This window comes from Podospora pseudocomata, assembly GCF_035222375.1.
Source record: "Podospora pseudocomata strain CBS 415.72m chromosome 1 map unlocalized CBS415.72m_1, whole genome shotgun sequence".
NCBI classification, from domain to species: Eukaryota; Fungi; Ascomycota; class Sordariomycetes; order Sordariales; family Podosporaceae; genus Podospora; species Podospora pseudocomata.
Genome location: NW_026946363.1, coordinates 1,638,136 through 1,664,651, shown reverse-complemented (window position 1 = coordinate 1,664,651; position 26,516 = coordinate 1,638,136). Strand labels below are relative to the sequence as shown.

The window sequence follows — 26,516 nt, the reverse complement described above, 5'->3', positions numbered from 1 at the left end:
GCTGATCAGGGACAATCGCAAAGGGCAGGCGCAACACAACGGAAGCTGAAAGAGCGGAGTCCAGTGGGCTCACACCCCGGAGCAGAGTGGGTGGACGGCGAATCTCCGGCCGAGTGGGGCCGACATTTCATGCTTGGCAATCCCGGACCTCGTACCGAGAGACAGCGAGGGGGCCGGACCGAGACCTGTCTTAGCCCCCTGGTGCTCCCAGAAAAATCTACGGCCTGGGGCTATTGTTTTCTCGGCCTAGTGCAGACCACAAATAGCTGCACGTTCCCATCAGATTGGACACTGTCCGATAGTCCCAAGATCTTGGATCACTCTGGACTGGGCCGGAGCATTGGAGGCTAGGGGACATCGAAGCGAGGGGACCCTGTGGGCCGTTTGCTTCGTGGCGGGTTGCTGTTTGTTTCTTGTTTGCTTTTCCTCTGCATATTGCAAAAGATATATTGACCGGATCGTCATGAATGAGAGAGATAACGATACACGGCAACCGAAAAGTGGCAATGACTTTCACCATGTCCCTCACTCAAGAAACGGACGAAAATGTCTCGGGTACCGATATCACGCTTCGTCGAAAAGGAGAGACAAAACAACTTGGCTCCTTTCCCCACGTGGGTCCCTTTCTTCATCGGCGGAGCGCGATCGCGAGATTCCGAGATTCCATGCATCTGTTCTGGGACCCATTCATTTTGCGGCAGTGCTGGGGGTAGCAGCTGGGCAGCCTTGCACCTCCTTTCTTTATGCCTTGCATCTGGAAGCCGTCAACTCACGAAGCGACCGTTCTCAATAAAAACCTGGTGGAGCTCGGAACGAGGGACACTGGCCCGTCATTTTCGTGGCGAGATGCGATATTTTCCAGAAAATACGACGTTGCCTTTATTCCCTCCCTCTGAAAGGGCTCTGGACGATAACGGGCCGAGTTGGGGGAGCTGAAGGAGGTCTGATATCTTGTGGTGGTGTTTTATATCTGACAGCTCGTGATAGTGGCTGGATCTACTCGACAGCCCGCCACCAACAAAAAAAAGAAAAGAAAAACGCCCTCCAGATAGGAGAGATATCGATATGACAATAAAATAATTCCAAGCAGCATCCCGCTCGCCGTTTGCCTGGCGAATAACTGAGGTGCCTCGACTCCTGATCGAGGCGGCATCAAATTTCCCGGTTGATGGGCTGGTGGAACTTGGGTTATGACAGCGAGCCCATCATCTGTTTTTAGCTCCCGTTGGGCTGAAGCTTTAGTTCTCGGGTTTGCCAGACACCATGGCAACCAGCAGGGGCTTCCTGGCAATGCTACCGTGTGGGAGAGGGGTAGTTTTGGCCCAGCTGTTAAGGAATCGGGTACTAGGCGGCACAGGCCAATATTCATATCCAGACTTCGTCGATGGAAGGAGGAGGCTTGTTCAGCACTTCAGTTTTGAGAAGGCGGCGTGTTCATGCGACTCGATATATCGGATGATATCTCAGCACCGGATGGTTTTTCTGATTTCTTTGTGCAACTGTCAACAGGTTACTGTGACGGCATCATTCTGTAGGTAGGCTCCATAAGTATCGAAGCCTAGTTAGTACCCCGCGATTTCCGGCGCGGGAGTTGCGCTTCAGAAATCAGACAACATGTCACCGTGACACGGATCAAACAGTGCAGCAACGTTTGAAGAGCTGCAAAGCTTCTGCACCTACCATTGGGTTCCGTGCCGTGAGAATTGGCGGAAAACTCGAAGCTCAGCTGGTGGTGGGTGGTCAGTTGTGGTATCAAGATGCCCCTGCCTGTGGTGACGCCACTCGCAGAAGTGATCCTCGTCTGACAGGAGCGGCAGTTCGGGTACCTGATGCACTAACAATAGCTTTTTGCCCGATTGAGCTGCTATGGCCCAATGCTTCTCCTTGCCGACATTCGTAACTCACCACCTACTACTCAGGTATTAAAACCTTCAAGATTCAGGGGCACCCTCTTGAGCTCTGCATTCCACGTCCTTCTTCTCTTTCCATCCGTCCATCCTCAAGGTTCAAACCACTGTGAGCCGTCGGAGCTGCTGCAAGCTTGAGAATAGTTACAGGTACGTCTTCCAGGTTACTTGAAAGTTGGAGCTACCTGGATGTTGGGAACCCCTCCCCCTCTTCCCGCCCCCCCGCCCTCATCTGGATCTGTTCATCTCGAGCTTCCACCCCCTTCCCCCATGTGATTGCTTGCAATTCGCCAGTTCCACTGCAGGAAAGAGGGTCTATCCAGGTTGATCCTGCTCCTATTTCAAGGCCTGTCAACTCCTTTTATTACGTCAACCGGCTAATTTATCTCGTAAAACAGCACCTGCCCAACAGCTACTACATCTGTAACTTCCCCCTCCATCGTCATCGAACTTCCTCCCAACACCTCTTCAACCAAACCACTTTTTCTCTTTTCCTCTTCTCACCGCCAACATAGCTCTCCCATTCTTCCAGTCCGCCCAAAGCATCTTCACCAATCACACGGCGAAAATGGCACAGGCGATTAAGAGCGCTCTCCCATCCCACCTCAAGCCCGGCAACGGCGACGAGCAGGAGTTTGCCAAGAGACATCATGGCAAGACTCGTTCCCACATGGTTAGTTTTTGCACATCTCCTATTCCCATCCCTTCTGCTGGTGTGTTGTTCTCTTGGACGAGTGCGAGGACGGGTTCTGCAGAGTCGGTGCCGCTCCCCAACAAAGGAGGATCCGAGCAGGACCACGGCTTGCTCCAGTCCGTGGCACAAGCGAGCAACTGCTTCTGTGACGTGCATCATCCGCCTGTCACGGGTTCACCAACATCATCACCGAAAAAGAACACGGCCCGGCCGCCCGCTCTGTCTCCCGAACTGCCTTGTTGTCCGACTCGAAAGGTGGAGCTGCTCCAACGGCGCAATCTCCCGGCCCTTCCCAAGACAGGATCCCAACTGTTGGACAAGCTGTGCACGAACAATCTATCCGTAATAACTCCGAGAGAATACCGCTGTGGACAATATGGGACCGGGGCTGTCCGTCGAGGGGACAACAACAGCATTAATGGGTTTCTTTCTGCCATGCACTGGCACAATGGCTTCAATGACGTCAGACTAACCCGCAATTTTCCACCAGGCTTTCGAGAACACCTCGACCAACATTGCTGCTGCCCAGATGCGCAATGCTCTCACCAACCTCGCCGAGACCGTGAAGGACCCCAAGGAGAAAAAACTGTTCGAGACCGAGATGGACAACTTCTTCTCCTTGTTCCGCCGCTATCTCAATGACAAGGCTAAGGGCAACGAGGTGTATGTGTTCCTCAGAATTGGCTGAACAAAGATCATGTGGCTGACAGGAAATAATAGCTCGTGGGACCGCATTGCTCCTCCCGCTGCTGGCCAGGTCGTCGATTACGAGGACTTGGCCCACTCCGAGTCTGTTGGCTTCCTCAACAAGCTTGCTGTTCTCAAGCTCAACGGTGGTCTCGGTACCTCCATGGGTTGCGTTGGTCCCAAATCGGTCATCGAGGTCCGTGATGGCATGTCTTTCCTTGACATGTCCGTCCGCCAGGTCGAGCACCTCAACCGCAGCTACGGCTCCAACGTCCCCATTCTCCTCATGAACTCTTTCAACACCCACGATGATACCGCGGCGATTATCAAGAAGTATGAGGGTCATAACGTCGACATTCTTACCTTTAACCAGTCGAGGTACCCCAGAATCTTCAAGGACTCCCTCCTCCCAGTCCCCAAGTCCTTTGACTCTGCTCTCCATGACTGGTATCCTCCCGGACACGGTGACGTTTTCGAGTCCCTCTACAACTCTGGTGTTCTTGACCAGCTCATCGACCGTGGCATCGAGATCATCTTCCTTTCCAACGCTGACAACCTCGGCGCCGTTGTTGATCTCCGCATTCTCCAGCACATGGTTGAGAGCGAAGCCGAGTACATCATGGAGTTGACCAACAAGACCAAGGCCGATGTCAAGGGTGGTACCATCATTGACTATGAGGGCAGCGTCCGCCTTCTCGAAATTGCCCAGGTCCCCAAGGAGCATGTCAACGAGTTCAAGTCCATCAAGAAGTTCAAGTACTTCAACACCAACAACATCTGGATGAACGTCAAGGCCATCAAGCGCGTCGTCGAGAATAACGAGCTCGAGATGGAGATCATTCCCAACGGCAAGACCATCCCCGGTGATAAGAAGGGCGAGTCGGACATTAGCATTCTCCAGCTGGAGACCGCTGTTGGTGCTGCCATCAAGCACTTCAAGAACGCCCACGGTGTCAACGTTCCCCGTCGCCGCTTCTTGCCCGTCAAGACTTGCTCTGATCTGATGCTTGTCAAGTCTGATCTCTACACCGTCAAACACGGCCAGCTCCAGATGAGCACAGCCCGCTTCGGTGATGCTCCCCTGATCAAGCTCGGTGGTGACTTCAAGAAGGTGTCCGACTTCCAGAAGCGCATCCCCAGCATCCCCAAGATCATTGAGCTTGACCACCTCACCATCACCGGTGCGGTCAACCTTGGTCGCGGTGTCGTCCTCAAGGGTACCGTCATCATTGTGGCGACAGAGGGTCAGACCATCGACATTCCCCCAGGATCCATCCTCGAGAACGTTGTCGTCCAGGGTAGCTTGCGTCTGCTTGAGCATTAAGGTGTTTTTTGTTAGGATCGGGCAGGGACATAGCGTTTGGTTTTTGTGTTGCCGTTAACAGTACTGGCTGGGTTTTGTTGCTTCTGTTGCAGGTTGGACATCACCTTGAAACAGGATTGCGTAGATATACCATGGCGAGTTCTAAGCCTTGAGTTGTGGGAAAGACGGGAAAGGACTTGAACGGATTACTTGTGTTTTTTTTTTGGTTGTTTAAAAAGTAATCTGAGGGCAGGGTATCTTTTGCCCGGTGGTTGAAGGTTGGGGAAGAAGAAAAAAATACACACGGAAGGCTTGATCCTGTGGAAGATATGGGATAGTAAATGGTAGCCTGTAGAATTTGTTTTTATGATATTGCTCTGCTTGTGATTGGTGAATATGAATGACATTATCTTGTACTTGGGTTGGCTTTTGTGGGGAGAGCTACTTTGAGCAGACGATGCCCTTGAAACTTTCTTTATTGCTCCTTCCATTCTTGCTCATCCCGAGGTTATGTTTGTGCGCTTCTGTTGTACGGCCTGAAGTCGTCCCAGCATTTCGTCTCATGTTGTTCGAAAGAAAAGTGTCCAGTCTCTTGTGTTTCAAGAGCATCATAAACACCAAGATAGGTAGCAGCAAATATTGGAACAAGCCCATGAATATACTCTCGGTTCTTTGAACCAGCTATCTTTTGTCATAACATATTCTGGGGGCAAGTGGGCCCGCCCTAGTCGTGAGGCATAACAGCCTAGCAGTGTAATATCACACGAACTTTTCTTTAGGTATTTCACGACGTACATGCCGTTTGGGCATGAGGAATGGTGTAGTTTCAGATTGTATACATGGTCCAATAAACATACAGCGACGGGTGAGCAGGTATTCTAACCTAAGCCGTCTATTGAACTTTTTAGGTGTAGTGTTAATTAACTTTCCCCCCCTAATGTAGCTCGCTCTCGCCAGGTTAGATTGGCAATGAACAACAAACATACACAAGAAGCATATATACACACCCGGAATAGTTTAATCACAAAACATCAAGCGCCTCTCTACAAGCAACCAGTTTGTCATCTTTCGCCTTCTATGCTAAATCCTCGCTACATTCCAGAAAACAGCTGCTTATCATCCCTCCTCATGCCCCAACACCAACCCCCCCACCACCCGGCCTACTCCCATGCCCACCACCTCCCCCTCCCCCTCCACCAACAACCTTCTTCCTATTATCCCCCCCAGCCGCGGCCCGACTACAGTCAGGACAAAACCACGTCCCGTTCGGCTCGCTCTTCAACCCCACACACCCCCAATGAAACCACTCATACGGACAATCATCATTATCACACGCCACCATGTTCCCATAGCTCACGTTCCGACACGAGCAATACTTCTTGTCATCCCCCGCGTCATCCTCCTCAATGTCCATCGCATCGTCGTCATCATGATGTCTGTTGTGCGACGGCGGTGGCGGGCCATGATGATTCCCCGGCCCGCCGCCGCCAGCCTTGTGGACGTGAGCCGCGTGAGGCGAGTTCTTCGTGGAGCTGCTTGTGGGCTGATTACTCAGAGACTGGTGGCTTCCCGAGTTTTGACGAGGTAAAGAGGGGGTTCCCCTTGCGTTGTTGCCGGTGCTGTTTCTTGATGGGGCAGCATCACTTTCCTCGCCGCTGACGGCCGATTCCGCGTCTGAGAGTTCACTTTCCGCTGTGGAGGAGGGAGAGTTCTTTGCTGCGCGCTTGACGCGGGAGAGGCCGGATTTGTTGGCTGTTCCGCTTCGGGGGTCGTTCCCACCGAGGGAGGAGCCTTTTTTGTGGGAGGCAGAGATGCGACCCGAGCTGCTGGAGGGGGTGCCGGCTTTGCGGTTGGCGACTCCAGAGCCTGATGCCTTAGATGAGGCTCTGGGGCCGGCGCTGCCGGCTCGTTGGTTTCCTGCCGCGGTTGTGTGGCCCTTTGGGGTGCCGGGGCCGAGGGAGGAATGGCGGGCCAGGCCGGAGGATGTGGTTGGGAGATTGGAGAGGCTTGTGTTGAGACGGGGGCCACGTTTAGGAGGACCGGCGGACCCTTCGCGGGCTTGCCGATTCATGATCATGCTTGCTGCTGGGGTTGCGGGGGCCGAGGCCGAGCCATGATGTTGAGCCTGGGTATTTCGAATCTGAGAGTTGGAACCACGCATGGAAGATTGTGATACACTGTTTGCAAGGTGGCTGAGAGAAGACCCGTTGGTGCCGCTTGGGGGGCGAACAATGGGACTGTTTGTGATATTGGCAGCGCTTGCGCGGATTAGAGACGGCAGCTCATCCGGGTCGGCAAATCCTGGCTCGTTCCGGTCATACAACATCTTGATTTGTATGTCGAGATGGCGGGTGTGTTTCTCTATAGCCTGTAGTACTTTGGCGCTGAGGGCAAGCTTTTCGTCGGATAGTTGTTGAAGCAAGTCATAGTTCTTTAATGCCTTTGCGCGGATTTCTGCCTCCTTCGGGTTGGGCTGGTGGCTGCCATGTGCCTTGATCCATTTCTGTAACCGTTCATCCAGCTCGTCCTTTTCCTTGTTGAGTGCCGTATACCGCAGTTCCTTATCTCGAAGCTCCTCCTGCATAAAGCGAACTTCCTCGGGAAGATTCTGAGCCCGGTTGATAAACTCATCCAGGACTAGTGCCGGGTCAAGCTGCTCGACTGGTGGCATTTTGCGCACGAAATCGATGGATAGATCGTCTCTAGGCATGATGAGTGTTAACTCACGCGAGTTCAGCGTGTGCTTATATGGCGGTATGAAAAGTAAGACTGATAAGTTGAAGGGTATAGCGCAGTCGAAATTTAGGGAAATCCTGACACCGACTCTTGGGCAGGTCTGGCTGTTGAAGGAGAGAACTCGAATGAAAAGACTGAGAGAGAGAAAAAAAAAGCGGATGTATATCAACGCTTATAAACTCCGAATGCGCATTGAGTGAGATGAAATCAATAGAGAGAGAGAGAGAGAGAGACTGGGGCAGGGAAGAGAGCAAAAGCGAGAGCAGGCGCGTGGAGTCGCGAGTGGGACGACTCCAAGCCGAGAATGACGCAGCGTGCCTCGGTGCTCTTGAGGCTTGTTTGGGGAGAGCTTGGGGTTTTGGGTCAAGAGCAAAGATTCCGCTTGCTCACCTCAGGAGCCAGACAACACGACTGTCTCTTTTTCCTGTTGTCGAAAAAGAAAAAAAGGACCTTTTCACGGTGGTGTTTGTCGCTACGTGTGGATGGAGGTTACTGTATGCAAATTGATATGATCCCTGTCCACCAAAGGGAAAGGTTTCTGGTGTGGCAGCTGTGGAGTTAATCGTCAAAAATGGAGAAAGGCTGCCCCTGCCGCATTGCGGCTGACTAGGCCCAAAGCGGCTAGCCTCTTTCACGGTTAGGGATCGCCACGCCAGACTGGTGCAACCACCAATTGCAGATGGGCAGCTTCCGGCGCCAGGGTCTTTTCAAGATCTCAACTCAGCACCGTCTTTCAAACACAATCAATTTGTTACACTACACAGTTCCTCACTTCACACAGGTGGTTTTTTACTGTCTATCACAGTTGCGGGATATTCAGGTGCAGAAATCACGATCATCATCATCATCATCGAGAAGCGATAACCAGCTGGAATCATTTACGTGACTGTACTGGTGAATTTTACGCGACGGTTTTCATCTCAGCGAGCTATCATTCATCACAAGTCAGTATATTTGTCAAAATTTTTGTACATTGAGAGCTTGCTCAACGTCGAGCTCCAGCTTGTTCCGACGCGAGGCCCGTATATTTTTTGAAGCTCGGCGGCAGGGCCCGTATTTCTTTCGAAGAAAGCTCGTTCCAAGCCCTTCACTCACCTGAGATTTTCGTCCTATCTCACACAAACTCACCACCACTTCGAAATGATGGACGTCGATTCGTACCGCTGGCGTCCGCCAAAGACAAATTACCTCCCTCACAACATCGACATGGATCCAGTCGTGGAGGAATTCGAGATCCCACTCGGAAGGGCCAGCGACCACGAAAACGCCGCCTACTTTGAGAAAATGAAGCTCGCCGCCCAAGAGTTCAACATCGTCAGACCCAAAGGGTACACGGTCTCATACCACGCGACCTCCGAGATGGAAAAGCACCATTTTGGCCAAACCCACCCAATGAAGCCCTGGCGTTTAACTCTCACCAAAAGCTTGGTGACAGCCTATGGCATGCCCTTCGCCATGGACAACTACAACACCCGGCACGCCACCTACGAAGAGCTCAACTCTTTCCACTCGAGCGATTATCTGGACTACCTCGCGACGGCCGCCCCAGAGGACCAACCCCGAGACCTGGATAACCCCGACAAGGATGTCAAGTTCAACCTCGGCGGTTCCGACTGTCCCCTCTTCCACGGTCTCTACGACTACTGCTCCATGTCAGCCGGCACCTCCCTAGACGCCGCCCGCAAAATCTGCAACAAACAATCCGACATCGCCATCGCCTGGGGCGGCGGCCTTCACCACGCCAAAAAGTCCGAAGCCTCCGGGTTCTGCTACATCAACGACATCGTCCTCGCCATCCTCCAGCTCTTGCGGCTCTACCCCCGCGTGTTATACATCGACATTGACGTCCACCACGGCGACGGCGTAGAAGAGGCCTTCTTCAGCACCGACCGCGTCATGACCGTCTCGTTCCACAAGTACCAACCCGAAGTCTTTTTTCCCGGCACCGGCGGGCTGAACGACAACGGTCCGAAATCCGAGCACAACCCCGGAGCTCACCACGCCATCAACGTCCCCCTCAACGACGGCATCACAGACGAGCAGTACGAGCACCTGTTCAAGTCCATCATTGGGCAAGTCAACACCACGTTCCGCCCGAGTGCGATCGCCCTCCAGTGCGGCGCCGACTCTCTTGCGGGCGACCGACTTGGTAGGTTCAATCTGAAGGTAGAGGGTCACGCGGCCTGCGTGAGGTTTTGCAAAAGTCTAGGCATTCCCATGATTTTGTTTGGTGGGGGGGGGTACACGCCCCGAAACGTGGCCAGGGCGTGGGCGTACGAGACCTCCATCGCGATTGGCGCCGACCAGAACATTCCGGCGGAGATCCCGCAGCATGCGCCGTGGAGGCAGCACTTTGTGCACGAGACGCTTTTTCCGACGCTGGAGCAGAGTATGAGTGAGCCGAGGAATAACAAGAATACGGAGAAGAGGCTGAGGGACATTGTGGCGCATGTGCATGAGCAGTTGAGGTTTGTGCAGCACGCGCCGAGCGTGCAGAGCAGTATTATCCCGCCGGATTTGGGGCCGGTGAGGGATGAGGTGGAGGAGAGGTTGAAGGAGGAGAGGGGGGAGAGGGAGGGGGATGAGGTGGAGCGGAGGGTGAAGGAGCAGGGGTTGGGAGTGGAGGGGGAGATGGCTGTTTAGGAAGGGGTTTTTCTTCTTTGCCACCTAGGATTGGTCTGGTTGTAGTTTGGAGGGTGAGATTATGAGGAGAAGAATTCAGGGAGTTGGCAGGTCGAGAGTATAGGTTGTGTTCAAGTGTACTCAGGTGGCCACGTGGTACTACTGGTGTGTCTTTCAACACCGTGCGAATGGTTTTTTGAGGCAGCGTGCCGTCTTTCTAGCTGAATTCAGAAGGCTTTTGAACAATGATAATCCAGTGGAACAGAAGACAGGTAGTCCATAAGAGGTATCTTGAAATATGGTTGATGGTTTTTGAAACAGGTTGGATAGATGCTTGTACGAGAGTCTTCGATTGGTCTTGCGCAATATGTTGCTAGTCTTGTTCAAGAGCAGGTGTCGAAACGATAGTTTTCTAGGTTTTATAGACATCGAAAAGATTAAAATGACGTCGTGCGCGCCAATTTGGTAGGTTAGGTGTCGCCCACTGGTATAGTCTTGTCCAAGCAGCAACTGTGACCCGTACTCAAGGTATCACGAGAGAGAAAGTGGGCAAAGGTCCGATATGCAAATGTTAAATATTCGACTGCTTTGCTTACCACTCATGCTCAACATAAATGCCCCGTTAAACCAAAAATCCTTAGTGCGCCATCGCCATGTGCCCATGCGTTCCTCCTCCCACCATGCAGGTATCATCCAAACCGATTTGTCCGTCACACAAAAACACCATTATGGTCCTCCCAATCCCTTTTCCTTTTCCTTTCCAACATTCATCTTGTTTCTTTTTACATATCACCCCCGCTATTCTGATAACTCCGCGACAATCTGTTTCTCCTGCTCTTCTTGCTGAAGCTGGACCTCCCCTAGTGATTCCACCTTGGGTCACTGAACGCACCGTATGCCTCCTCTGAAAGCATCTTCCTCTTGATCATCTTTGCCTTGATAGCCACGAAGCCTACCAGCCCGAGACCAACTGCCAACCCCAAACTCAACAACATCACATTCACCGGAAGAGGATTGCCCTTGAAGGTTTGGTGAAACAAGAAATCCAACCCAGACTGCGAGAAGTTGAAGACGCCAGACAGGCAGATAATCGTACCATAAACCTTGCCAAACGTCCTGAATCCAAACACCTTGGCGCTGTAGTCCGATACCGCCGTGTAATAAAATGGACGGTAAAGAACAAACAGGCAAATATTTCCGTACGCAGCCCATGTCTGCGGGATGATACCCAGGACGCCGATCGTGGTGGCGCATGTGACGAGGCAGGCAAGCACGGTAACGGTGCTGGTGTGGTCGAGAATCATACCAATGAAGGGAATGCTGAGAATACCGCCGATGGGGAGAGCGAGGTCGAAGAATTCATTGATTTCAGCCGCTTTTTCGATAGAGCCAAAGATGGCTTCGTATTGGGCGCGAATTGTGGCAACGAAGTAATTGATGCGGGTCATTTGGATAACTGTGAACAACCAAACATTAGACGCACGTAGAGGATCAGATAAAGCAGCAGCATACCAGTAAAAGCGCAGATCAAAATAAACCAAGGGGACTTGATCTGCTCCCAAGACGTGTAGGGGTGCATGACACCCCAGACACCCGAGATCTCATTCTTGCGCTCCTCGCGTTTCGCTTGCTTGTCCGCCTTGGCCGAGCCGAGCACGTTCTGGAGACCCTCGATGACATCGGCGCGATGTTGTCTTTCCTCCTCCTGGAGCAGGGCGGTTTCTTCGTCAACCTGGTCATCCGGTTCCTCGCCGACTGGCTCCTCGATCTCCTCCACCAGCTCACCAACCGTCTTGTAAGACTGAGATGGCATCAGCGTAAACTGCAAGATGATGATCACCACAGGTACAATCAAGTACACCATGAAGAACCGCTGATGTCCAAAGGCGCCCTCTGACTTTTGAAAGACGATCCGGTACACCAAGAACAAGGCGCTGGAGGCGTCGAAAGCGCCCGTCAAGAGGGCCAAAATGAGACCCGAGTTTTTGGGGAAGGCATTGGACAGCTGGAACGACGAGATGTAGGTAAAGGGGCCTCCCAGAGCCAGGAAAAGATAACCAAACAACAAGCCGTCAAAAGGCAAGCGGCTCTCGTTGGCCATCAGCGCCGCGCCGATGGCCAGGAAGAGACTGCCAAGTATACCACACACCCGAGGCCCATAGTGATCGAGGATAGCTCCAATAGGGAGAGCAGCAACATTCGTAGCCACAGCAGCCACCGTGAACATCAAGTTCAGATGTATCTCTATGCATGTGTCCTCGCTGACTAGGCCGCCCGGGGCTGAGCAGATATCTTTGTAGGCACCCTCCGACTTGAGGACTGGCTTGATGGCGGCATATCCAAAGACAACACCGGACGCGAAGAGGCAGTAGAAGACGGCGGCGGCAACCTGGACTGTTCTCACAAACTGCATGAGCACACTGGGGCAACGACACCAAAAGGCCACAGTGAGGAGATGCGAGACCTACGTAGACGCTTCCAGCGAGGCACCTCAAAGGCGCCAACGGCATGAAGTTGGTCCAGGCCAGCTGGAGGATCCCATTCTTGCGGGAGTGGGTTGAAGGTTAATTTGCGGGCGCGAGCCGAAGCATCGGAGCTCCTCCTTGACCTCTGGTCGGTTGGGAGGATGGCGAAAGTTTCGAGCGACGCAACACGATGCAGTGACATGGTGGGCTTGTGCTTGGGCTTTGCGGGCACGGGGATGAACAGCAAGAGGGGGAAAAGTCTGTTTTCGCCGTCACGACCTTGGACGAGACTTATATCCGAGTCGGACCAAAGACTGGACGAACAACAGGATCTTTGGTTCGTCAATGGCTTGGACTTGGAGGGGGCCGGCCGATAACAAGCTCTGAGGGTGGGGATTCTGAATAGCTCCAAGCAGCCAAGAAACGCTTCTTGCAGCCCCGGTCCTTGCGGGGCTGCCAAGCGACTGTGGGGAATGGCCGTCAGTGGAGGATGCGGGTGACAGGCTGGAATATGTCAAGAAAGATAGGGTCGGATGAATTTTCATAGGAAAATAAAGAGGAAAGAGGATGAGATAAAGAAAGAAGCTAAACAGCAAGGGGTGTTGTCGTGGCTGTTGTAAACATCATCCCATCTCTTGTCACTTGACGAGATGCAGGTGCAACTGGTCCCCAGCCTCCCGTCCGACATCGTCTCAATGTCCACTGGAGCGGGGGTGATGAGGAAGTTCCGAAGCCCAGGCCATCGGCCGGGAGCGGCATCCAGAGTTGATGATGCAATGCAGAGACAGTTGCAGATATTTTTGCAATTGCAGGTGACTGTGTTCAGAAGCTACCGCAGATGTCCATGATGCACATGCACGAAGCGGCTAACCCCGCATGCCCATCAGCAGCTCCGATTGGTCCAGAAGCCGTGTAAGACGGCCTGGCTGAGACGGAGTTGCAACGCGTTACCTTTTTCATTCTCATCATCGGCTTCCCCTTTTGATATCATGGTATAAGAGAGAGAGCGAGCTCTCATAACACTACCCTCTCGAACCATGTCGAGTTGACCCTGTGAAGGTACAGAACTAAGTTTACAAGCCTCATCGGCTCTCTCCACATGTGGCTACGAAAACTGGGCTGAGGGCTTGTCAAAATGGCAGTGGTCAAGACATCAATCAGGCTTGTGGCTTGTGTTGGGAGCTTAATTTTCTCGACACCGGTTGGTTTTTCGAAGAAGAAAAAAAGCCAACCTTCTTCTGTGTTCGACCTCAACCATTGACGCCTACCAGTATCAACTGCGGCCGCGCTCATGTGGAAATCGCGCTGCGCCCTCTGCGACTGTTGGTCGCCTGGCTATCTGGAAGATGGCCGGCACAGGAGCTTCAGGCCGACACGACTGACGAACCTGAAAGTTTTCGGCGCTGATCCGAGCCTTCGCTGCACAAGAACTCAAGAGTCAGGAACAGCGTTCGCGGGGTAATTGGTATCTTGTCATTCACCATGAAGCACAGTTTCTAACCGCCTCTCAGTACACGATGACTGCTTCGGTATCTTTATGCGATACCGCCAAATATCAGAGCAGGAGGTACTGACAGCGCTGCGGGAGCTTTCCACATGGAGCCAACCATGGGATATTCGCCCCAAGCTACAGCTAGAGAATAGCAACATCGAGATCCTCCCTGTACACCATTTTGCTGCAGCTCTCGGGCTTGCCCCAGCTTACCCGGCTGCCACCCGAGCTTACGAAGATGATCCAAAACTTTTCGGCCGACAACCTTGTTTGGAGGCTCACTCGAGTGATTGGGATCGCGGAAAATGGGCCCCCGCTGTCTGTCATGCCACAAGCTTTTCATCTATCCAAGATTTCCGCTTGGGAGCGCGGCGGAGAACCTGTCCTAGCAGCAAACGGTTGTGAGTCGGCCATGCCACAGATCATTCGTCTGACCGTCGACTCGCGCGGACTTCAGAGGGTTGAAAGGCTACAAGAAAAGCCCGTCCATCGCCCTGGGAGGTCCGAATCGAAGGCCTTTGCAGTGTTTGATGAAAGGGATGTGCGAGGGGCCGTTTTGTGGTTCAAGGTCTGTCCCTCTGGCTCCTCTGTCAGCGCCCTCACCGATACTGACCTTGCCTTGATAGTCTGGTCTCGGGCGCCTTACGTCTGGGGAATGTAAATCCAGATTCGCAATCCCCATCTGGGACACGCCCACACCCCCAACTAGGATAAACCTACCGCCTATGGTTGAGCGGTGTTGGACCGTGGAATTGGAACAGGGCGAGTTGTATCACTTTTATGGTCGGCGGGGATGGCATCGAGGGCGTTCACGCCCATACGGATGGATCATACCCCTATGCCGCCACTGCGTCCAAGTCTCTAAATCATTGCCAATGGATATACGTTCCTACCCCACCCGGCGATAAAATCACGGCATGTCGTGAAGTTGTTCTGGGCTACCATACGGCATTACTGGTATGTTGTATCGAATGCTCATGACTAGTCTGCTTGTTCTGTCCGCAGCATGCTTACATATCACATCATAGTTTCGCAGGGAGCTCTCTGGTATCGGTTGGGTTGGGGGTCTATTTTGTCTACGGTACAACAGCCATCAGACCTACATGGTAAATGAGCACAGCATCATGCCCACGGCACTGGTTCTTCATCTCAAAATGAACCGCGATGGTTCCTATCAGAAACCATCAGCACTTTCTGTTCAGTTCAGGGTTATCGTGACCCTAGCATCGGTCAACCAAGTCCCGTACCACGGTTGCGCCCACGCGATGCTCACTTGAGCCGCGACAGTTTCGCTCGACTCGGTGATCTAGCCAGCATTCAATTGTTCTACTTTCCAGAAAACAACAAAGCAAAGACTCATAGCTGGACAAGGAACTAAGTCTACGGCAAGGTGCTCAGCTACAACAACGGCGCCCAAATTGCCCTGGGCAAGTGCCGTTTTGACTTGTGCAGGACTCGAGTTTTCCACAAGCCTACCCAAATGATGGTTGTCAGAGGGCAGACATGCTGCTGTCAGATAAATCAACCCCTGGCAGGCACTTGGTCCGACTATGAAAAGCACGAATCGCGTTGCCTAGTGGAACAGACGCTTGTCTTGCCCTCCCCCAGGGAAGTGTATTTCAACAAGGCGGGTGAGAATGAGGGCAGTAAGTGGTTAGTTAGACCAAAAGCGGAAACATATCCTATGACTGACGAGTATGAAATTGTACGCTTGATGGACAGCCTTCGAGTTGGGGACTGGTGGAAAGTACAGCGTGCGAAGGCTTAATGAACCGAGCTTTGCTGGAAAGACTCTGAGAAGATAAGTAGGTAGCTACTCCGTACCACTCAATTTATGAATGGGCAGTTTCCGCCCCCAACCCGCATCTGCTGCTTCTTCTCTATCGTCTCGGCATGTTCAGATGGAGTCTAGGCGGGGTCGACTTCAATGCGATATGCCCAATTGTGAGGGTACGCAACCGCCATGCCACATGCCATGGCAGTGAAGGCGCTTTGCTTGGGCTGCTCACTGGCTGGAGACGGGCAGACCTCTAAGCGCCCACGGTGCAAGGCCAATCACGGTTGCGCTCGCCGACGGGTCCTTGAGCGTGAAGCTGTGCGCAAGTGCCGCCACCTCCCATGTCGGTGCCCCTCCCGCGGAACAATCCCCTGTCTCTCCTCGGTGCTCCCCTGTCAGGAGGGTCTGCGCATCTGGCCGCATATTGACCTCGTCCCCGGTCTCCCGTCGACGTCTCGATCTGTAACTTTTTTTTTCTGGCATTCCTGTCTCAACTGCATGTGCCTCCGGACATCATCCTCTAACTCGTTGTCTTCTGGGTGCTTCGTTTCTGGTTCAAGGAGGGGTTCGTCTTGCAGCTGACGCCTTGGCGAGAGGACGTCGTCTCCCAACCCTGCACCACCCCGCCTTCCATCAGGCAGAATCACGACCCTTTGCCGGCACCACTTGCAGCTTTCTCGGTGAGAGATATACACGTACCTCAAGGATCTGGAGAGGGAAAGCAGTCCCTAGATTCCGTACCTAGTTTCAACTTCTGTGCCCGGCAGTGGCAGTTTCAGCGCAAGCCGGCGCATATCACCCCGCACACCATCCTGACAAGATGGCCAGCCGGTCGCGCGATGTCCCGGATGATGAGCTCTTTATGAGCCGCCCAGCGCCGTCTGGGGAAGATTGCGACAGTCCGACCGTTGAGCCGTTGAGAATATTCAAACCACTGAGCCCGGCCCCCGATAAGGCATCCAACCGGCCAAAGTATCCCGCCCCGCCTTCATCGTCGTCTTCCTACTCGTCCTCGACCGCGGCAGGCCCATCGTCATCGCCAGCACCCAAGCCAGCAATTGCGTCTTTGCCACCACTCCCCTCGTTTCCTTTCGGGGGCTCAAGCTCTGCGGCGCCGCTTCCGTATCCTGACGACGACTTCCACAAGACTACCCAGCCATCAAAGCCCAGTCGGCTACCCTATCCAGATGATGGCCGCAAGACCTCTTCACCCGCGCCTGTTGGTAGGCTCTACAGTCCTCCACCGGTATCGTCAAGTCCCAAGCCGTACGGAGACTCAGCTTCACGGCCGACCCTGAACACGGGAGACAAGAAGGCTGGTCTTGCTGAACGACGTGGAACAGCACCCAAACCGCTGCAGAGCCCTGACAGCCCAGGGGATGACAGGGATGAGTTGTTCGCAAAGCCTCTCAGGAACCCAGCCGTTTCCATCTCGACCTCGACTTCTTCTTCGACTAGCTCTGCCTCTCCAGCGCCCAAAATTTCGAATGCCTATCAGCAAAAGCCCTATTATCCTCCTCCCGGCGGCGCAAGCAATATCAACCGCTTTTCGTCGACGGCGTCAACCTCGACAACTCGCGCCAGTCGTGGATCACCCCCGCCCCCTGAGACTCCTATTGTGGAGCCAGGTGCGATTCCTGGGGGTGGCATCGAGGCACGATATGCTGCTGCAGGCATCTCCGGGACCGCGACTCTCAATGCTCTACAAGCGCAACAGGCTCAAAGCGCTGCTGCACAGTCGCGACTGGCGCAATACGGTGGTCAACGTCCGCCGGCGCAGCCACAGCCCACCCGGCCTTGGACGCCGACTGAAGCTCCGGACCAGCAGCCCTTCGGTCCGCCTACGGTGTACCAGGGGGCCGATGTAGTCCCAAAACCCACACCACCGCAACAAGGAGGCTACAATCTTCCCCAGAATCCCAACCCGGCTTCTCAGGCCCCAGCAAGCAGCAACCTACAGGTTTCGGTATTGGAGCAAGACTTCCAGCGCATGCAAGCCTCGACTCCTCCGCCTGCCTATACATCTGTCAATCCCAGCGCAAACAGCTCCCAGTACCCGAACGAGAAGCAACGCCCGGTACCGACCAGCTCGAACTCGGCCCCAGCTGTTCCCGGCGTTGCGCAACACCCTGCCCAAAACGCGGCTCCGAGCCCTGCCCCCAGTGCCGTATCCCAGCACGCTGTTGCCTCCAGCTCCCGACCCAACGCCAGTCCGGCCCCGGCTGCCTCATCATCGCCAGCGCCAGAGAAGCCAAAACCTCTTGCGAATACAGCTGCCGCCGTACCAGCACACAACGCCGGTCATCCCGCGTTTGCGAACGATCACCCCGCTTTCGCCAACGAGGCAAAGCCCGCAGCGGTGCAAAATGGGCAACCAGCGCTGGCACATACACCGTCTCTTCTCGCGGCGGCGTCTTCTCCACCCCCGCTGCCGGAGGGCTGGATTGCGCATCTTGACCAAAACTCGGGACAGTACTATTACATTCACCTGGCGACTCAGGCCACACAGTGGGAATTTCCCAAGGGACCAACTCCTCTAAACCACGACGCAGCTCCCCTCTCGCCCACCACATCCACTTATGGAAACCCGCTTGCCTCGCCACTGTTGGGTGGCGGCAAGTCCGCGTTGGCCTCGCCCATGTTCCACCCCCAAGGCCATCCAGGCTATGCCGAGAGCATCATGAGCGTCACAGCATCGGTAGCTCCTTCGACAGCAGGATTCACGGGACCTCCTCCCAGTGCCGGGGTCGATGTGTACAAGGTGATGCCAACAAATGGCGTCTATTTTGGACCGTATCTGCGCTATGTAAACATGGACCTGGAAAAGGGGGTCTGGCTTGGCAGCATCATGATCGTGACCGATGCGCCACAGCCTCCCACCATTCACATTCATCTTAGCATGGATCTTTCCCCCAATCCTCGGCAGCTTGTGCCAAATAACATACATGCGCACCAGAGGTGGACTTTCTGGAAGTACGATGTGGCGCTCCAGATGTCGGACCATGGGACCGAGAGGTGGACGTACGCAGTGACTTCGCACTTGGGATGCACACGGTACGAATTTGTCGTTGCCGGTCGCTATGAGACAGGATGGCGCATGCTTGCCCACTCTGGCAATGATTTTGCGCCGAGTACCAACCAAAACGAAAGGGCGAGGCTTGGTGGCGTAGGCTTCATGTGGAAGGATATCCTTCAAAAGAACATCGACTGCGGCGGGTTCCATGTCCAGCTCGGCCTGGGAGCTCAAATCTACGGTGATCGTCTCTGGAAGGAGGTGCCTCTTTTGAGGCAGTGGTTGGCGATGCAGGGGAGAGAAAACAGAAAGAATGCGCCGTGGACAGCACGGCATCAGGAGGATGTGTCGCATGCGTACTTTCACTACTACACCAGTCACTTTGACCAGCCGTTTATGCGCGAGGCATTTGCGCAGATTCCGCACGTTTTGCAGATTGATGATCATGATATGTGAGTTGTCAACCCGGTTTTGGTTGCTCTACTTTGATACTGATTATTTGCAGCTTTGATGGGTTTGGCTCCTATCCCGACTACATGCAGTCGTCTGCTGTCTTCAAGGGCATCGGCCGGATCGCTATTGAGATGTATCTTCTCTTCCAGCATCACACTACAGTTGAAATCCTACGCAACGTCAGCTCAGACATGGATCTGTTCACTGTCACCGGCTCAGGCTGGCACTTCCTCAAGTACCTCGGTCCCGCCATGGTAGTCATCGGCCCAGACTGCCGCTCCGAGCGTACTCAAACCCGCGTCATGGCCGGCCCGACATACCAAGGCATCTTCCCCAAGGTGGCCACCCTCCCGCCCAGCGTCCAGCATTGCATCTGGATGATTTCGGTACCGGTCATCTACCCCCGTCTCGAAACTGTCGAAACCCTCGCCAACACCTTTGCCACGGGCAAAAAAGCCGTCAATACAACCTACAACATCCTCGGCAAGGTCACGTCCTCCGTCGCCGGCGTGGTAGGCGGCAAGGAGATGGTCCAGCACGGCTTCAAGGAAGTGAAGAAGGCTGTTGGAAAGTCTGGGCTGATGGGCAACGTCCTCAACCAGTTTGGCGAGTTTGACATTGCCGAAGAGCTCAAAGACCTTTGGACTCACGAGTCGAAGGACCTCGAGCGAACTTACCTCATCCGCACACTCCAGGGGATCGCCCAGCAAAAGGGTATCCGTATGACGTTCCTGTCAGGAGGTTTGTTCCCCCCCCCCCCCTTTTTTTTTTCTCTTTTCCATCTCCCCTTCTTTCCGCCTTACTAATTCTTGTGTCTCGTAGACGTCAACTCCTGTGGCGCAGGCCTAGTCCACGACCCCTCCCACCCCCAAGACCACAAAACAATGTACCAACTCATCGCCTCCCCCGTCGTCGCCGCGCCCTCGAGCAATTACCTCATGAAGATGCTCCACAACAACAAGCTTCTTTACGTTCCCCAGAACGGCCACAAGTCTACTCATGAAGTGTCGGACACAAAGGAGGACATGATGGAGATCTTCCATACTGATGCGTCAGGCGCGGCGAGGGAGCACAAGAAACTGATGGCGAGGAGGAACTATGTCGCCATTGTGGCGTACGACCCGGAGGTGATTGCCAATGGGGGGCAGCAGGGGCAGGGGCAGCCGGGTTATGCGGGGAGTGTGCACAGTGGAAATTCGGGAGGGTTGAGCAAGTTGAGTCTGGCGGTTGATTTTGTGGTGCAGGGGGATGGAGCTTACACGGCGACGACCAAGTATGGGCCGGTGATTGTGCCGCATTTGGAGTTTGGGCACTGATTTGTAGGGGATGATTTTTTTTTGGGATTATTTATTCCGTTCTTTTTACTGTCGTGATGCTATCTATTCTACAGTTGGTGTGCTTGGATAGTTGAAATTTACATACACTTTTTGAGCATAATCCTGTACTGGGACGTTGTGAAATATAGTGATGGAAATTTGAAAGACAGATCTTTTTGTTTTATCTTGCATCAAAAAGCAAGCAAGCCAGGCTACGCAAACCCCCCCATTAAGCGCCTTGCCTGCTAAAACACCTTGTTTTTGACATCAAAGCGACCCCCTCCCCCCTAAACCTTCAAAGGTCGAACATCTCCTTCAACTCCCTAATCGTATCCTCGGGCCCCTTGACCGAGTGCCCAGTCGTCCTGGGATCCTCATAAATCTCGTAATCGTTCCCGCCAACCATGGTCTTGTCGCCAAAGAAGTGAATGGTGGTATACTCGATCCCGCCATCCTTCTTGGCGTCCTCCTCGAGGTGCTTGAGGCAGTAGGTCTTGTCCCAACCGGTGGGGAAGACATCAAAGGAGATTTGACCGCCGATGGAGAACCTGTTTTTTTTTTGTCATAAATCAGCAAACCCATTTCCCAATCATGTCAGGCCAATGATACGTACGTCAACCCCAAATGGCCAAACCTCTCCCTCAACCTCTCCACCATCTCCCTCCTCACACCCCTCTCCTTGTCAAATCTCTCAAACTCCTGCCTCTCCTCATTGCTCGCGTTGCGCCCGATGGGCGAGACGTTGACCATCCCGTTCCTGAACTCGACGAACGTCCCCCTCTTGATGGGGATATCGAGGTCGGCGATGTAGTGCAGGACAAACTTGACGAGGTCTTTGTAGTTGTCCTCGCCGATGTACTTGATGAAGGAGTTGGAGGGGAGGGGCTGGCCGAGCTTGAAGGCGGTGAGGCCGTTTTCGGAGAAGCAAAAGTCGAAGAGGGAGGTTACAGGCACGCGGAGGGGGTCGCCAAGCTGTTCTTGCTGCTTGGGGAGGTCGGAGCCGCCGACGAAGCCGATGGCGACTTTTTGGCGGAGTTGGGAGAGGAGGAGGAGGATTTCGGGGGAGGCGTCCTTTTAAGATTTTGACTGTTAGTTTTGACCTTGCTTCAGAGACTCAAGGGGTTTTGTGCGAATGGGGACTTACAAGACGGGCGGGCGTCAAGGTCCCGTCGACGTCAAAGAGGACGATGGTGTTCTTGATTGGGCGCTCGGCCAGGGGGGGGTAGGTTTGGATCTCGGATCTGGTGGCCATGGTTGCGGTTGTATTTGTTTGTTGTCAAAGATTGTAGTCGAGAGAGCTCGAGACAGGGGGAGTCGGGTTGTATAGATATTTGGCAAAGAGGCCCAACGGTTGGAAAGAGAGCTCTCTCTCTCTTTTTAAACTTCAAAATCGCGGTGAGCAAGCAAGCAAGCAAGCAACACAACGCGGCAGCAGCAGCAGCAACAGTCTAGCCCAAAACAAAAAAGTCCCACGTTGCCAGACAGGGAAGCTCTGAGAGGTCCGATTGCCCCTCATCTCATTCTCTCCTGGCTCTGGCTCTCACTAAAACCCCACAGTTGGACCAATTGCGGGGAAGTTCCCGGGAGCGAAGGGAGCTTGAGACTTTCAGGGGTCAAACACCACACCACACCTTGCACACACCTTGATGGACACACCCCACCATGTAAGTCTCACCTCAGCAACCTTGTCGTCGACACATCATATTGTAGTGTACAGAACCCAGAAAGATACAAAGTACACTCCATATACATTTCCTGTACACACCTATCAGCAAAACCCATATATCTGTCCTGTTCCAAAACACACCCAGCCTCATCCATCCCATCCCGTCTTTGTGATTCTCATATAGACATACGTAACGTACGTACACCACCTGTTGGTTGTTCCGTCTCGAACATCAAAATTAGACTTTCCTGAAGCCAGATATATTCTCTTTCCCCTTCCCATCTTGACACCTTTCCAAAACAACCAACCAAAAAACATTCCTCACGCTCCATGCCTTTCACAAGCCCCAAAAAAACTACCACATCATACAAAAGGTAATATAAAAAGGGTAAAATTGCCATCTGTGGCTGTGTGAACCTCTCTCTCCTGCCACGTAACCTGTCTCTATCCCTTCCCGCCACCACCATCACCACAATCTCGAACCAGTTGAACTCATTCCATCGTAATCATAGCTCATCACACCCAAAGTAATTTTTCACGACACATCCGCCCACACCCCCGTAAGCTCAACCACCAAATTGACCAGCGTGCTAACCGACCAAATGGCAATCAACACCCACCCAATCCTCCTCGTCATCATCCAGTTGTTCCCTGGCACCAAAATCAGCAGCACAATCAACGTCATCAGCACCGTCGCCGCCGAGATCATCAACGTGCCCCCGACCTGGATGTGATACGGCTTGTACTCAATCGGTCTGTCCGGGTGTTTCCTGTGGCGCTTGTTCGCCTTCGTGATCCCCATCCACGCGCCCCCGATCCCTATCCCAAGCAGAATATTCAACATTGGACCTCCAAAGCATGCCGCCCTGTTTGTTTGTGCGAATTGTTAGCTTTTTTTGACTTGTGGTGATAATAACAATGACGGCAAACTTACAACGCCATAACCGGATACCCCAACCGAGCAACCGTCACATCAGCCACCAGATCTCCCAGCGAGTTCCCCACCGCAAACACCGTCAACCCCAAGATCGCCTCCGAAATGTCCAGAATAACCCCAAACGCCTTCATCGCCCCCACCACCTCCCCTGCTATCGTCGAGATCCACGCTACACTAATCACGAACCCGAGAAAGCAGAGCAGAAAGTGGTATTTGGGTTTCGAATCCGGTGATGTCGTCAAGAGGAGTGCCGCCAGCAGACACAGCGAGACCACCAGCGAGTACAACACAAGCATCAGAAGCGTCTTCGTCGGGTCCGCATAGTCCTCCATCGTGTTGGCCCACCCGATGAGGACAACAAACATTGGCCCTGTAAAAAGCTGGAGGGCGACAAGCCAGCGGTTCCATCCTGTTGGATGCTCCGATGCCGTGGTCACTCGGTCGGGTTCGAGGCTGACGGGTTTATTGACCTGTGGCGTGACCGGTGTAGAGTTGGGAAATTGCGGTTGTTGTTGGCGGTCAGAGCCAGAAACAAGCGTCGAGCTCGAGTCTGGTGGCTGCTGTAGTGACAACTGAGATGCCGATGGGCTTATCATCGACCGTGACGACACGGACTTGGTCCTTCGTCGGTATTCCTCCCATTCTGTCTCGGGTTCCGCGAGGTTGGCTTCCATTACCGAGACGGACACCGCAGTGTTCCCCGGCTGGCCGAACGGGGGAGAGTCCAAGAAATCCACTTCCGAGCTCTCGCCGTCGCCGGCATCCGTTTCGACGACCGGCAGTGTTGTGACGAGCAGAAAGATACTCGGTACCGATATCACACTGAGTATCTTGTCCCACCACGTCTTTTCCCTCCACCCCTGAAGTGTGGGAAACAAGGTTGCGAGAAGCACATGAGGAGGTGGTAGCACCGAGTAAGGCCACCATCTGACCGGTTTGGGCTCCTCTACGTGATCAGGAAACCCAGAAATGGACTGACGGCGCATATCCAAAGAGTCTGAAAAGGGGAAAGCGGGTGGGTGTTCTGGTGAGGCTGGTGTGAGAAGGGCTGGAGACTCCATGAATCCGGGAAAAGGTGAGAGCGATGGTGACGAGTGACCGCTGGAAGTTCTGCTGTGTGATGGCGGTATTTGCAACTGCAAACGTGGAGAAGGCATGGGAGACTGCCCAGGCGATTGCTCTTCCCGCATCGCATGGTCGATGGCTGCTGTCAAAGAGCCTAATGGTGGTGCAAGCATGCCGTCAACGGTGCAGCTTGCTGAACTCATCCGGGTGCTCGGTCTGCCATGGGCAAACTCGGGCTGTGGAAGAGCATCGTTTGGTAGATTCAGGGGGTTGTTGCCGTGTGACAGCGCTCTTTCTCTCGAGTTTGTCGGTAGATGAGCCGGCAGGGTACTATTCCTGGGACGGCCACGAGGAAGTTCGGCAGTAGAGCTGGCCCGTTGGTGACCGGAGTTTGCTCGAGTAGGAAGGGGCCCCATATGCATATTCCTCGCTTTCTGTAGCGAGGACAATACAGATCGGAACTCCAACACACCGACGAGGCTAGGTCGAATAGGAGCAATAGTGGTGGTGTTGCTCCGAGTCCATCGAGGGCGATTTGCACGCATGCTGTTGGCCATCTCCGTCGCAACGTGCAATTCTCGATCTTCTTGATCTTCCGGCGACGGCGCGGCCGGGACCTCGACACCATCAACCTCGATTCGTGGAGCCCGCTCCAAGACACTGATATCGGCAACCTCCGGAGCACTGCTCGACCGGCCGCCCACCGGTGCCGAATCATCTTCTGGCTCATCACGATACGGCTCGAACTCTTCCGTTCCCCTACCCGAAGGCCCGAAATAGTGCGTACGGGACGCAACATCTCGTAACCTTTGACGTCTCCTCCTAGCCGTAAACCAATGCCACCCAACAACAACCGCCACATAAAATAGGTAAAACCCAATCATGCACAAACACTCCCACAAGTGCAGCTCGCCATCCGCCAGACAAACCATCGTAAAGCTAATAGCCACGATGAAGAAGGCGATGTCCCGCACAAAGGTGCGCTTGCTGACCTTAAATTCCCGCACCAACGCCATGGAACCCGCCACAACGGCAGTAATGAAGCCAGCCGCTCCTATCAGCTCGCCAACGGCCATACTCCCGCTATTAGACCCCATGGCGGCAAAGGTGCTAAACACATCCGGAGAGCCATTTCCAAACGCGAGAAACGTAACCCCTGCCAAGCTCTCACTCAGACCCAGGACACTGGCGATGGTGCTGAGATTCACGCTGAAGAAGTCACTGGCGGCAATCCCGATAGTCGTAAATAGCAAACCAAGCCAGCTGGCAAGAATCGCAAAGGCGACGGGTTTCGCGCCGCCGAGGGTGCAGTAGTAAAACGACAAGTAATGGACGAGCCCGGCTTCGTCGTCTTCGCAGTTGGCGAGGATGAAGGCGCATTGGTCCTCGGCGCTGTGCACCATGCGACAGTCGACGTTTTCCACTCTCGCCACATTGTCGTCGACATGTCGCGCGACAAGTTTCGAACTGCGCCGGTGTAGTTGTTGCCGACTGGCGATGTCTGATGCTGGCGAGAAGAGCGCATAATACGTCGTTATTATCGTGATAAGCAAGAAGGCCGTCACAACAGGGCGGGAGCTGTATCTGCTCCGCGTGCGGAGAGGAGGTGGCATTCTGTTCGTGGTATCATGGCATTGCGCGGCAGCGGACTGAAAGAAATCGATGCGCCGGTAATGGCGAAGCCGGCGTGCGGGCCGTGGAGCTATATAAGTCTCACCGGGCGTACCGAATTGTTATTGTTTTGTCCCTTTTCCAAGAGCAGGTCGTAGCCGACGGTTGAGTAGCTGCTTGTTTCGTTAAGTATGAGATCATCCCTCTAGCGGTGCTCTCAGGTAGGAGCTGGCTTGGCACCGGGACGAGTTAGCGAACAAAACAGTCTGGGCCGCGTGGGCTTTAGCTCTCTTTGGTGGTACCTACAACAGCGGCGGTGGCAAGGACGCTGATTGGGTCCCAGCAATCAGCGGGTGTCGAGACCTTGGCAGTTTGAAACGGCATGCGTCGACGTGTGATATGGGTGCATCGTGAGGAGACTGAAGATGGGCAACATCATGCGGAAAAGAGTCCTGATGATAGGCCAACTGGGGTAAACACTACCTAGAGGCGCAACTAACTCGGTTGTTGACAGAAAAGATGAGTGCACTGACAGAAGGATTGAGTTCAGGTCAAAGGTCGTGGACCAAAAGGCGCAAGAGCTTTGTCTCTTCGAAGTACGATGGAAGCATCATGATGAATATCAAGCGGGGGGACGTTGGCATAAAATCAACAGAGCACAGACAGCCACAACCGTCATTCCTTCAAAACAAATCCAACAGCCCTAATGCAACATGTCGTTACCTTTCAGTTGCAGCCATCCGCCCGCCCATCAAAGGAGCCGTCTGACCGC

General features: G+C 53.8%; 8 protein-coding genes across 8 annotated transcripts; 4 read left to right on the top strand and 4 right to left on the bottom strand.

The window, feature by feature from the left end:
* Nucleotides 1–5,717: 5,717 nt before the first annotated feature.
* On the bottom strand, nt 5,718–7,301 carry QC762_107470 (uncharacterized protein; the record flags this gene model as incomplete). Its single annotated transcript, XM_062885155.1, has 1 exon — nt 5,718–7,301. The coding sequence occupies one exon, from the start codon at nt 7,299–7,301 to the stop codon at nt 5,718–5,720; it is 1,584 nt and encodes a 527-aa protein (XP_062748100.1).
* A 1,166-nt stretch (nt 7,302–8,467) lies between these two features.
* Nucleotides 8,468–9,970, top strand: HOS2 (histone deacetylase; the record flags this gene model as incomplete). The annotated part of the gene is made up of 1 exon (XM_062885154.1): nt 8,468–9,970. One exon carries the CDS (start codon nt 8,468–8,470, stop codon nt 9,968–9,970), a length of 1,503 nt encoding a protein of 500 aa, XP_062748099.1.
* A 481-nt stretch (nt 9,971–10,451) lies between these two features.
* QC762_107450 (uncharacterized protein) lies at nt 10,452–13,280 on the bottom strand. Its single transcript, XM_062885153.1, has 3 exons — nt 12,418–13,280; nt 11,462–12,343; nt 10,452–11,405 (listed from the first exon to the last, which is right to left on the bottom strand). Exons 1-3 carry the CDS (start codon nt 12,614–12,616, stop codon nt 10,810–10,812), a joined length of 1,677 nt encoding a protein of 558 aa, XP_062748098.1. The 5' UTR covers nt 12,617–13,280; the 3' UTR covers nt 10,452–10,809.
* A 101-nt stretch (nt 13,281–13,381) lies between these two features.
* Nucleotides 13,382–14,639, top strand: QC762_0005610 (uncharacterized protein; the record flags this gene model as incomplete). The annotated part of the gene is made up of 3 exons (XM_062882819.1): nt 13,382–13,872; nt 14,069–14,474; nt 14,616–14,639. The coding sequence occupies exons 1-3, from the start codon at nt 13,706–13,708 to the stop codon at nt 14,637–14,639; spliced, it is 597 nt and encodes a 198-aa protein (XP_062748097.1). The 5' UTR covers nt 13,382–13,705.
* A 47-nt stretch (nt 14,640–14,686) lies between these two features.
* Nucleotides 14,687–15,183, top strand: QC762_0005600 (uncharacterized protein; the record flags this gene model as incomplete). Its single annotated transcript, XM_062882818.1, has 2 exons — nt 14,687–14,863; nt 14,935–15,183. The coding sequence occupies 2 exons, from the start codon at nt 14,687–14,689 to the stop codon at nt 15,181–15,183; spliced, it is 426 nt and encodes a 141-aa protein (XP_062748096.1).
* A 1,320-nt stretch (nt 15,184–16,503) lies between these two features.
* On the top strand, nt 16,504–20,663 carry QC762_107440 (uncharacterized protein; the record flags this gene model as incomplete). Its single annotated transcript, XM_062885152.1, has 3 exons — nt 16,504–19,148; nt 19,202–19,890; nt 19,972–20,663. 3 exons carry the CDS (start codon nt 16,504–16,506, stop codon nt 20,463–20,465), a joined length of 3,828 nt encoding a protein of 1,275 aa, XP_062748095.1. The 3' UTR covers nt 20,466–20,663.
* Nucleotides 20,664–20,705: 42 nt separating this feature from the next.
* Nucleotides 20,706–21,717, bottom strand: PMM1 (Phosphomannomutase 1; the record flags this gene model as incomplete). Its single annotated transcript, XM_062885151.1, has 3 exons — nt 20,706–21,013; nt 21,079–21,536; nt 21,610–21,717. The coding sequence occupies 3 exons, from the start codon at nt 21,715–21,717 to the stop codon at nt 20,761–20,763; spliced, it is 819 nt and encodes a 272-aa protein (XP_062748094.1). The 3' UTR covers nt 20,706–20,760.
* A 949-nt stretch (nt 21,718–22,666) lies between these two features.
* QC762_107420 (uncharacterized protein) lies at nt 22,667–25,746 on the bottom strand (the record flags this gene model as incomplete). The annotated part of the gene is made up of 2 exons (XM_062885150.1): nt 22,667–22,997; nt 23,066–25,746. The coding sequence occupies 2 exons, from the start codon at nt 25,744–25,746 to the stop codon at nt 22,667–22,669; spliced, it is 3,012 nt and encodes a 1,003-aa protein (XP_062748093.1).
* Nucleotides 25,747–26,516: the final 770 nt, after the last annotated feature.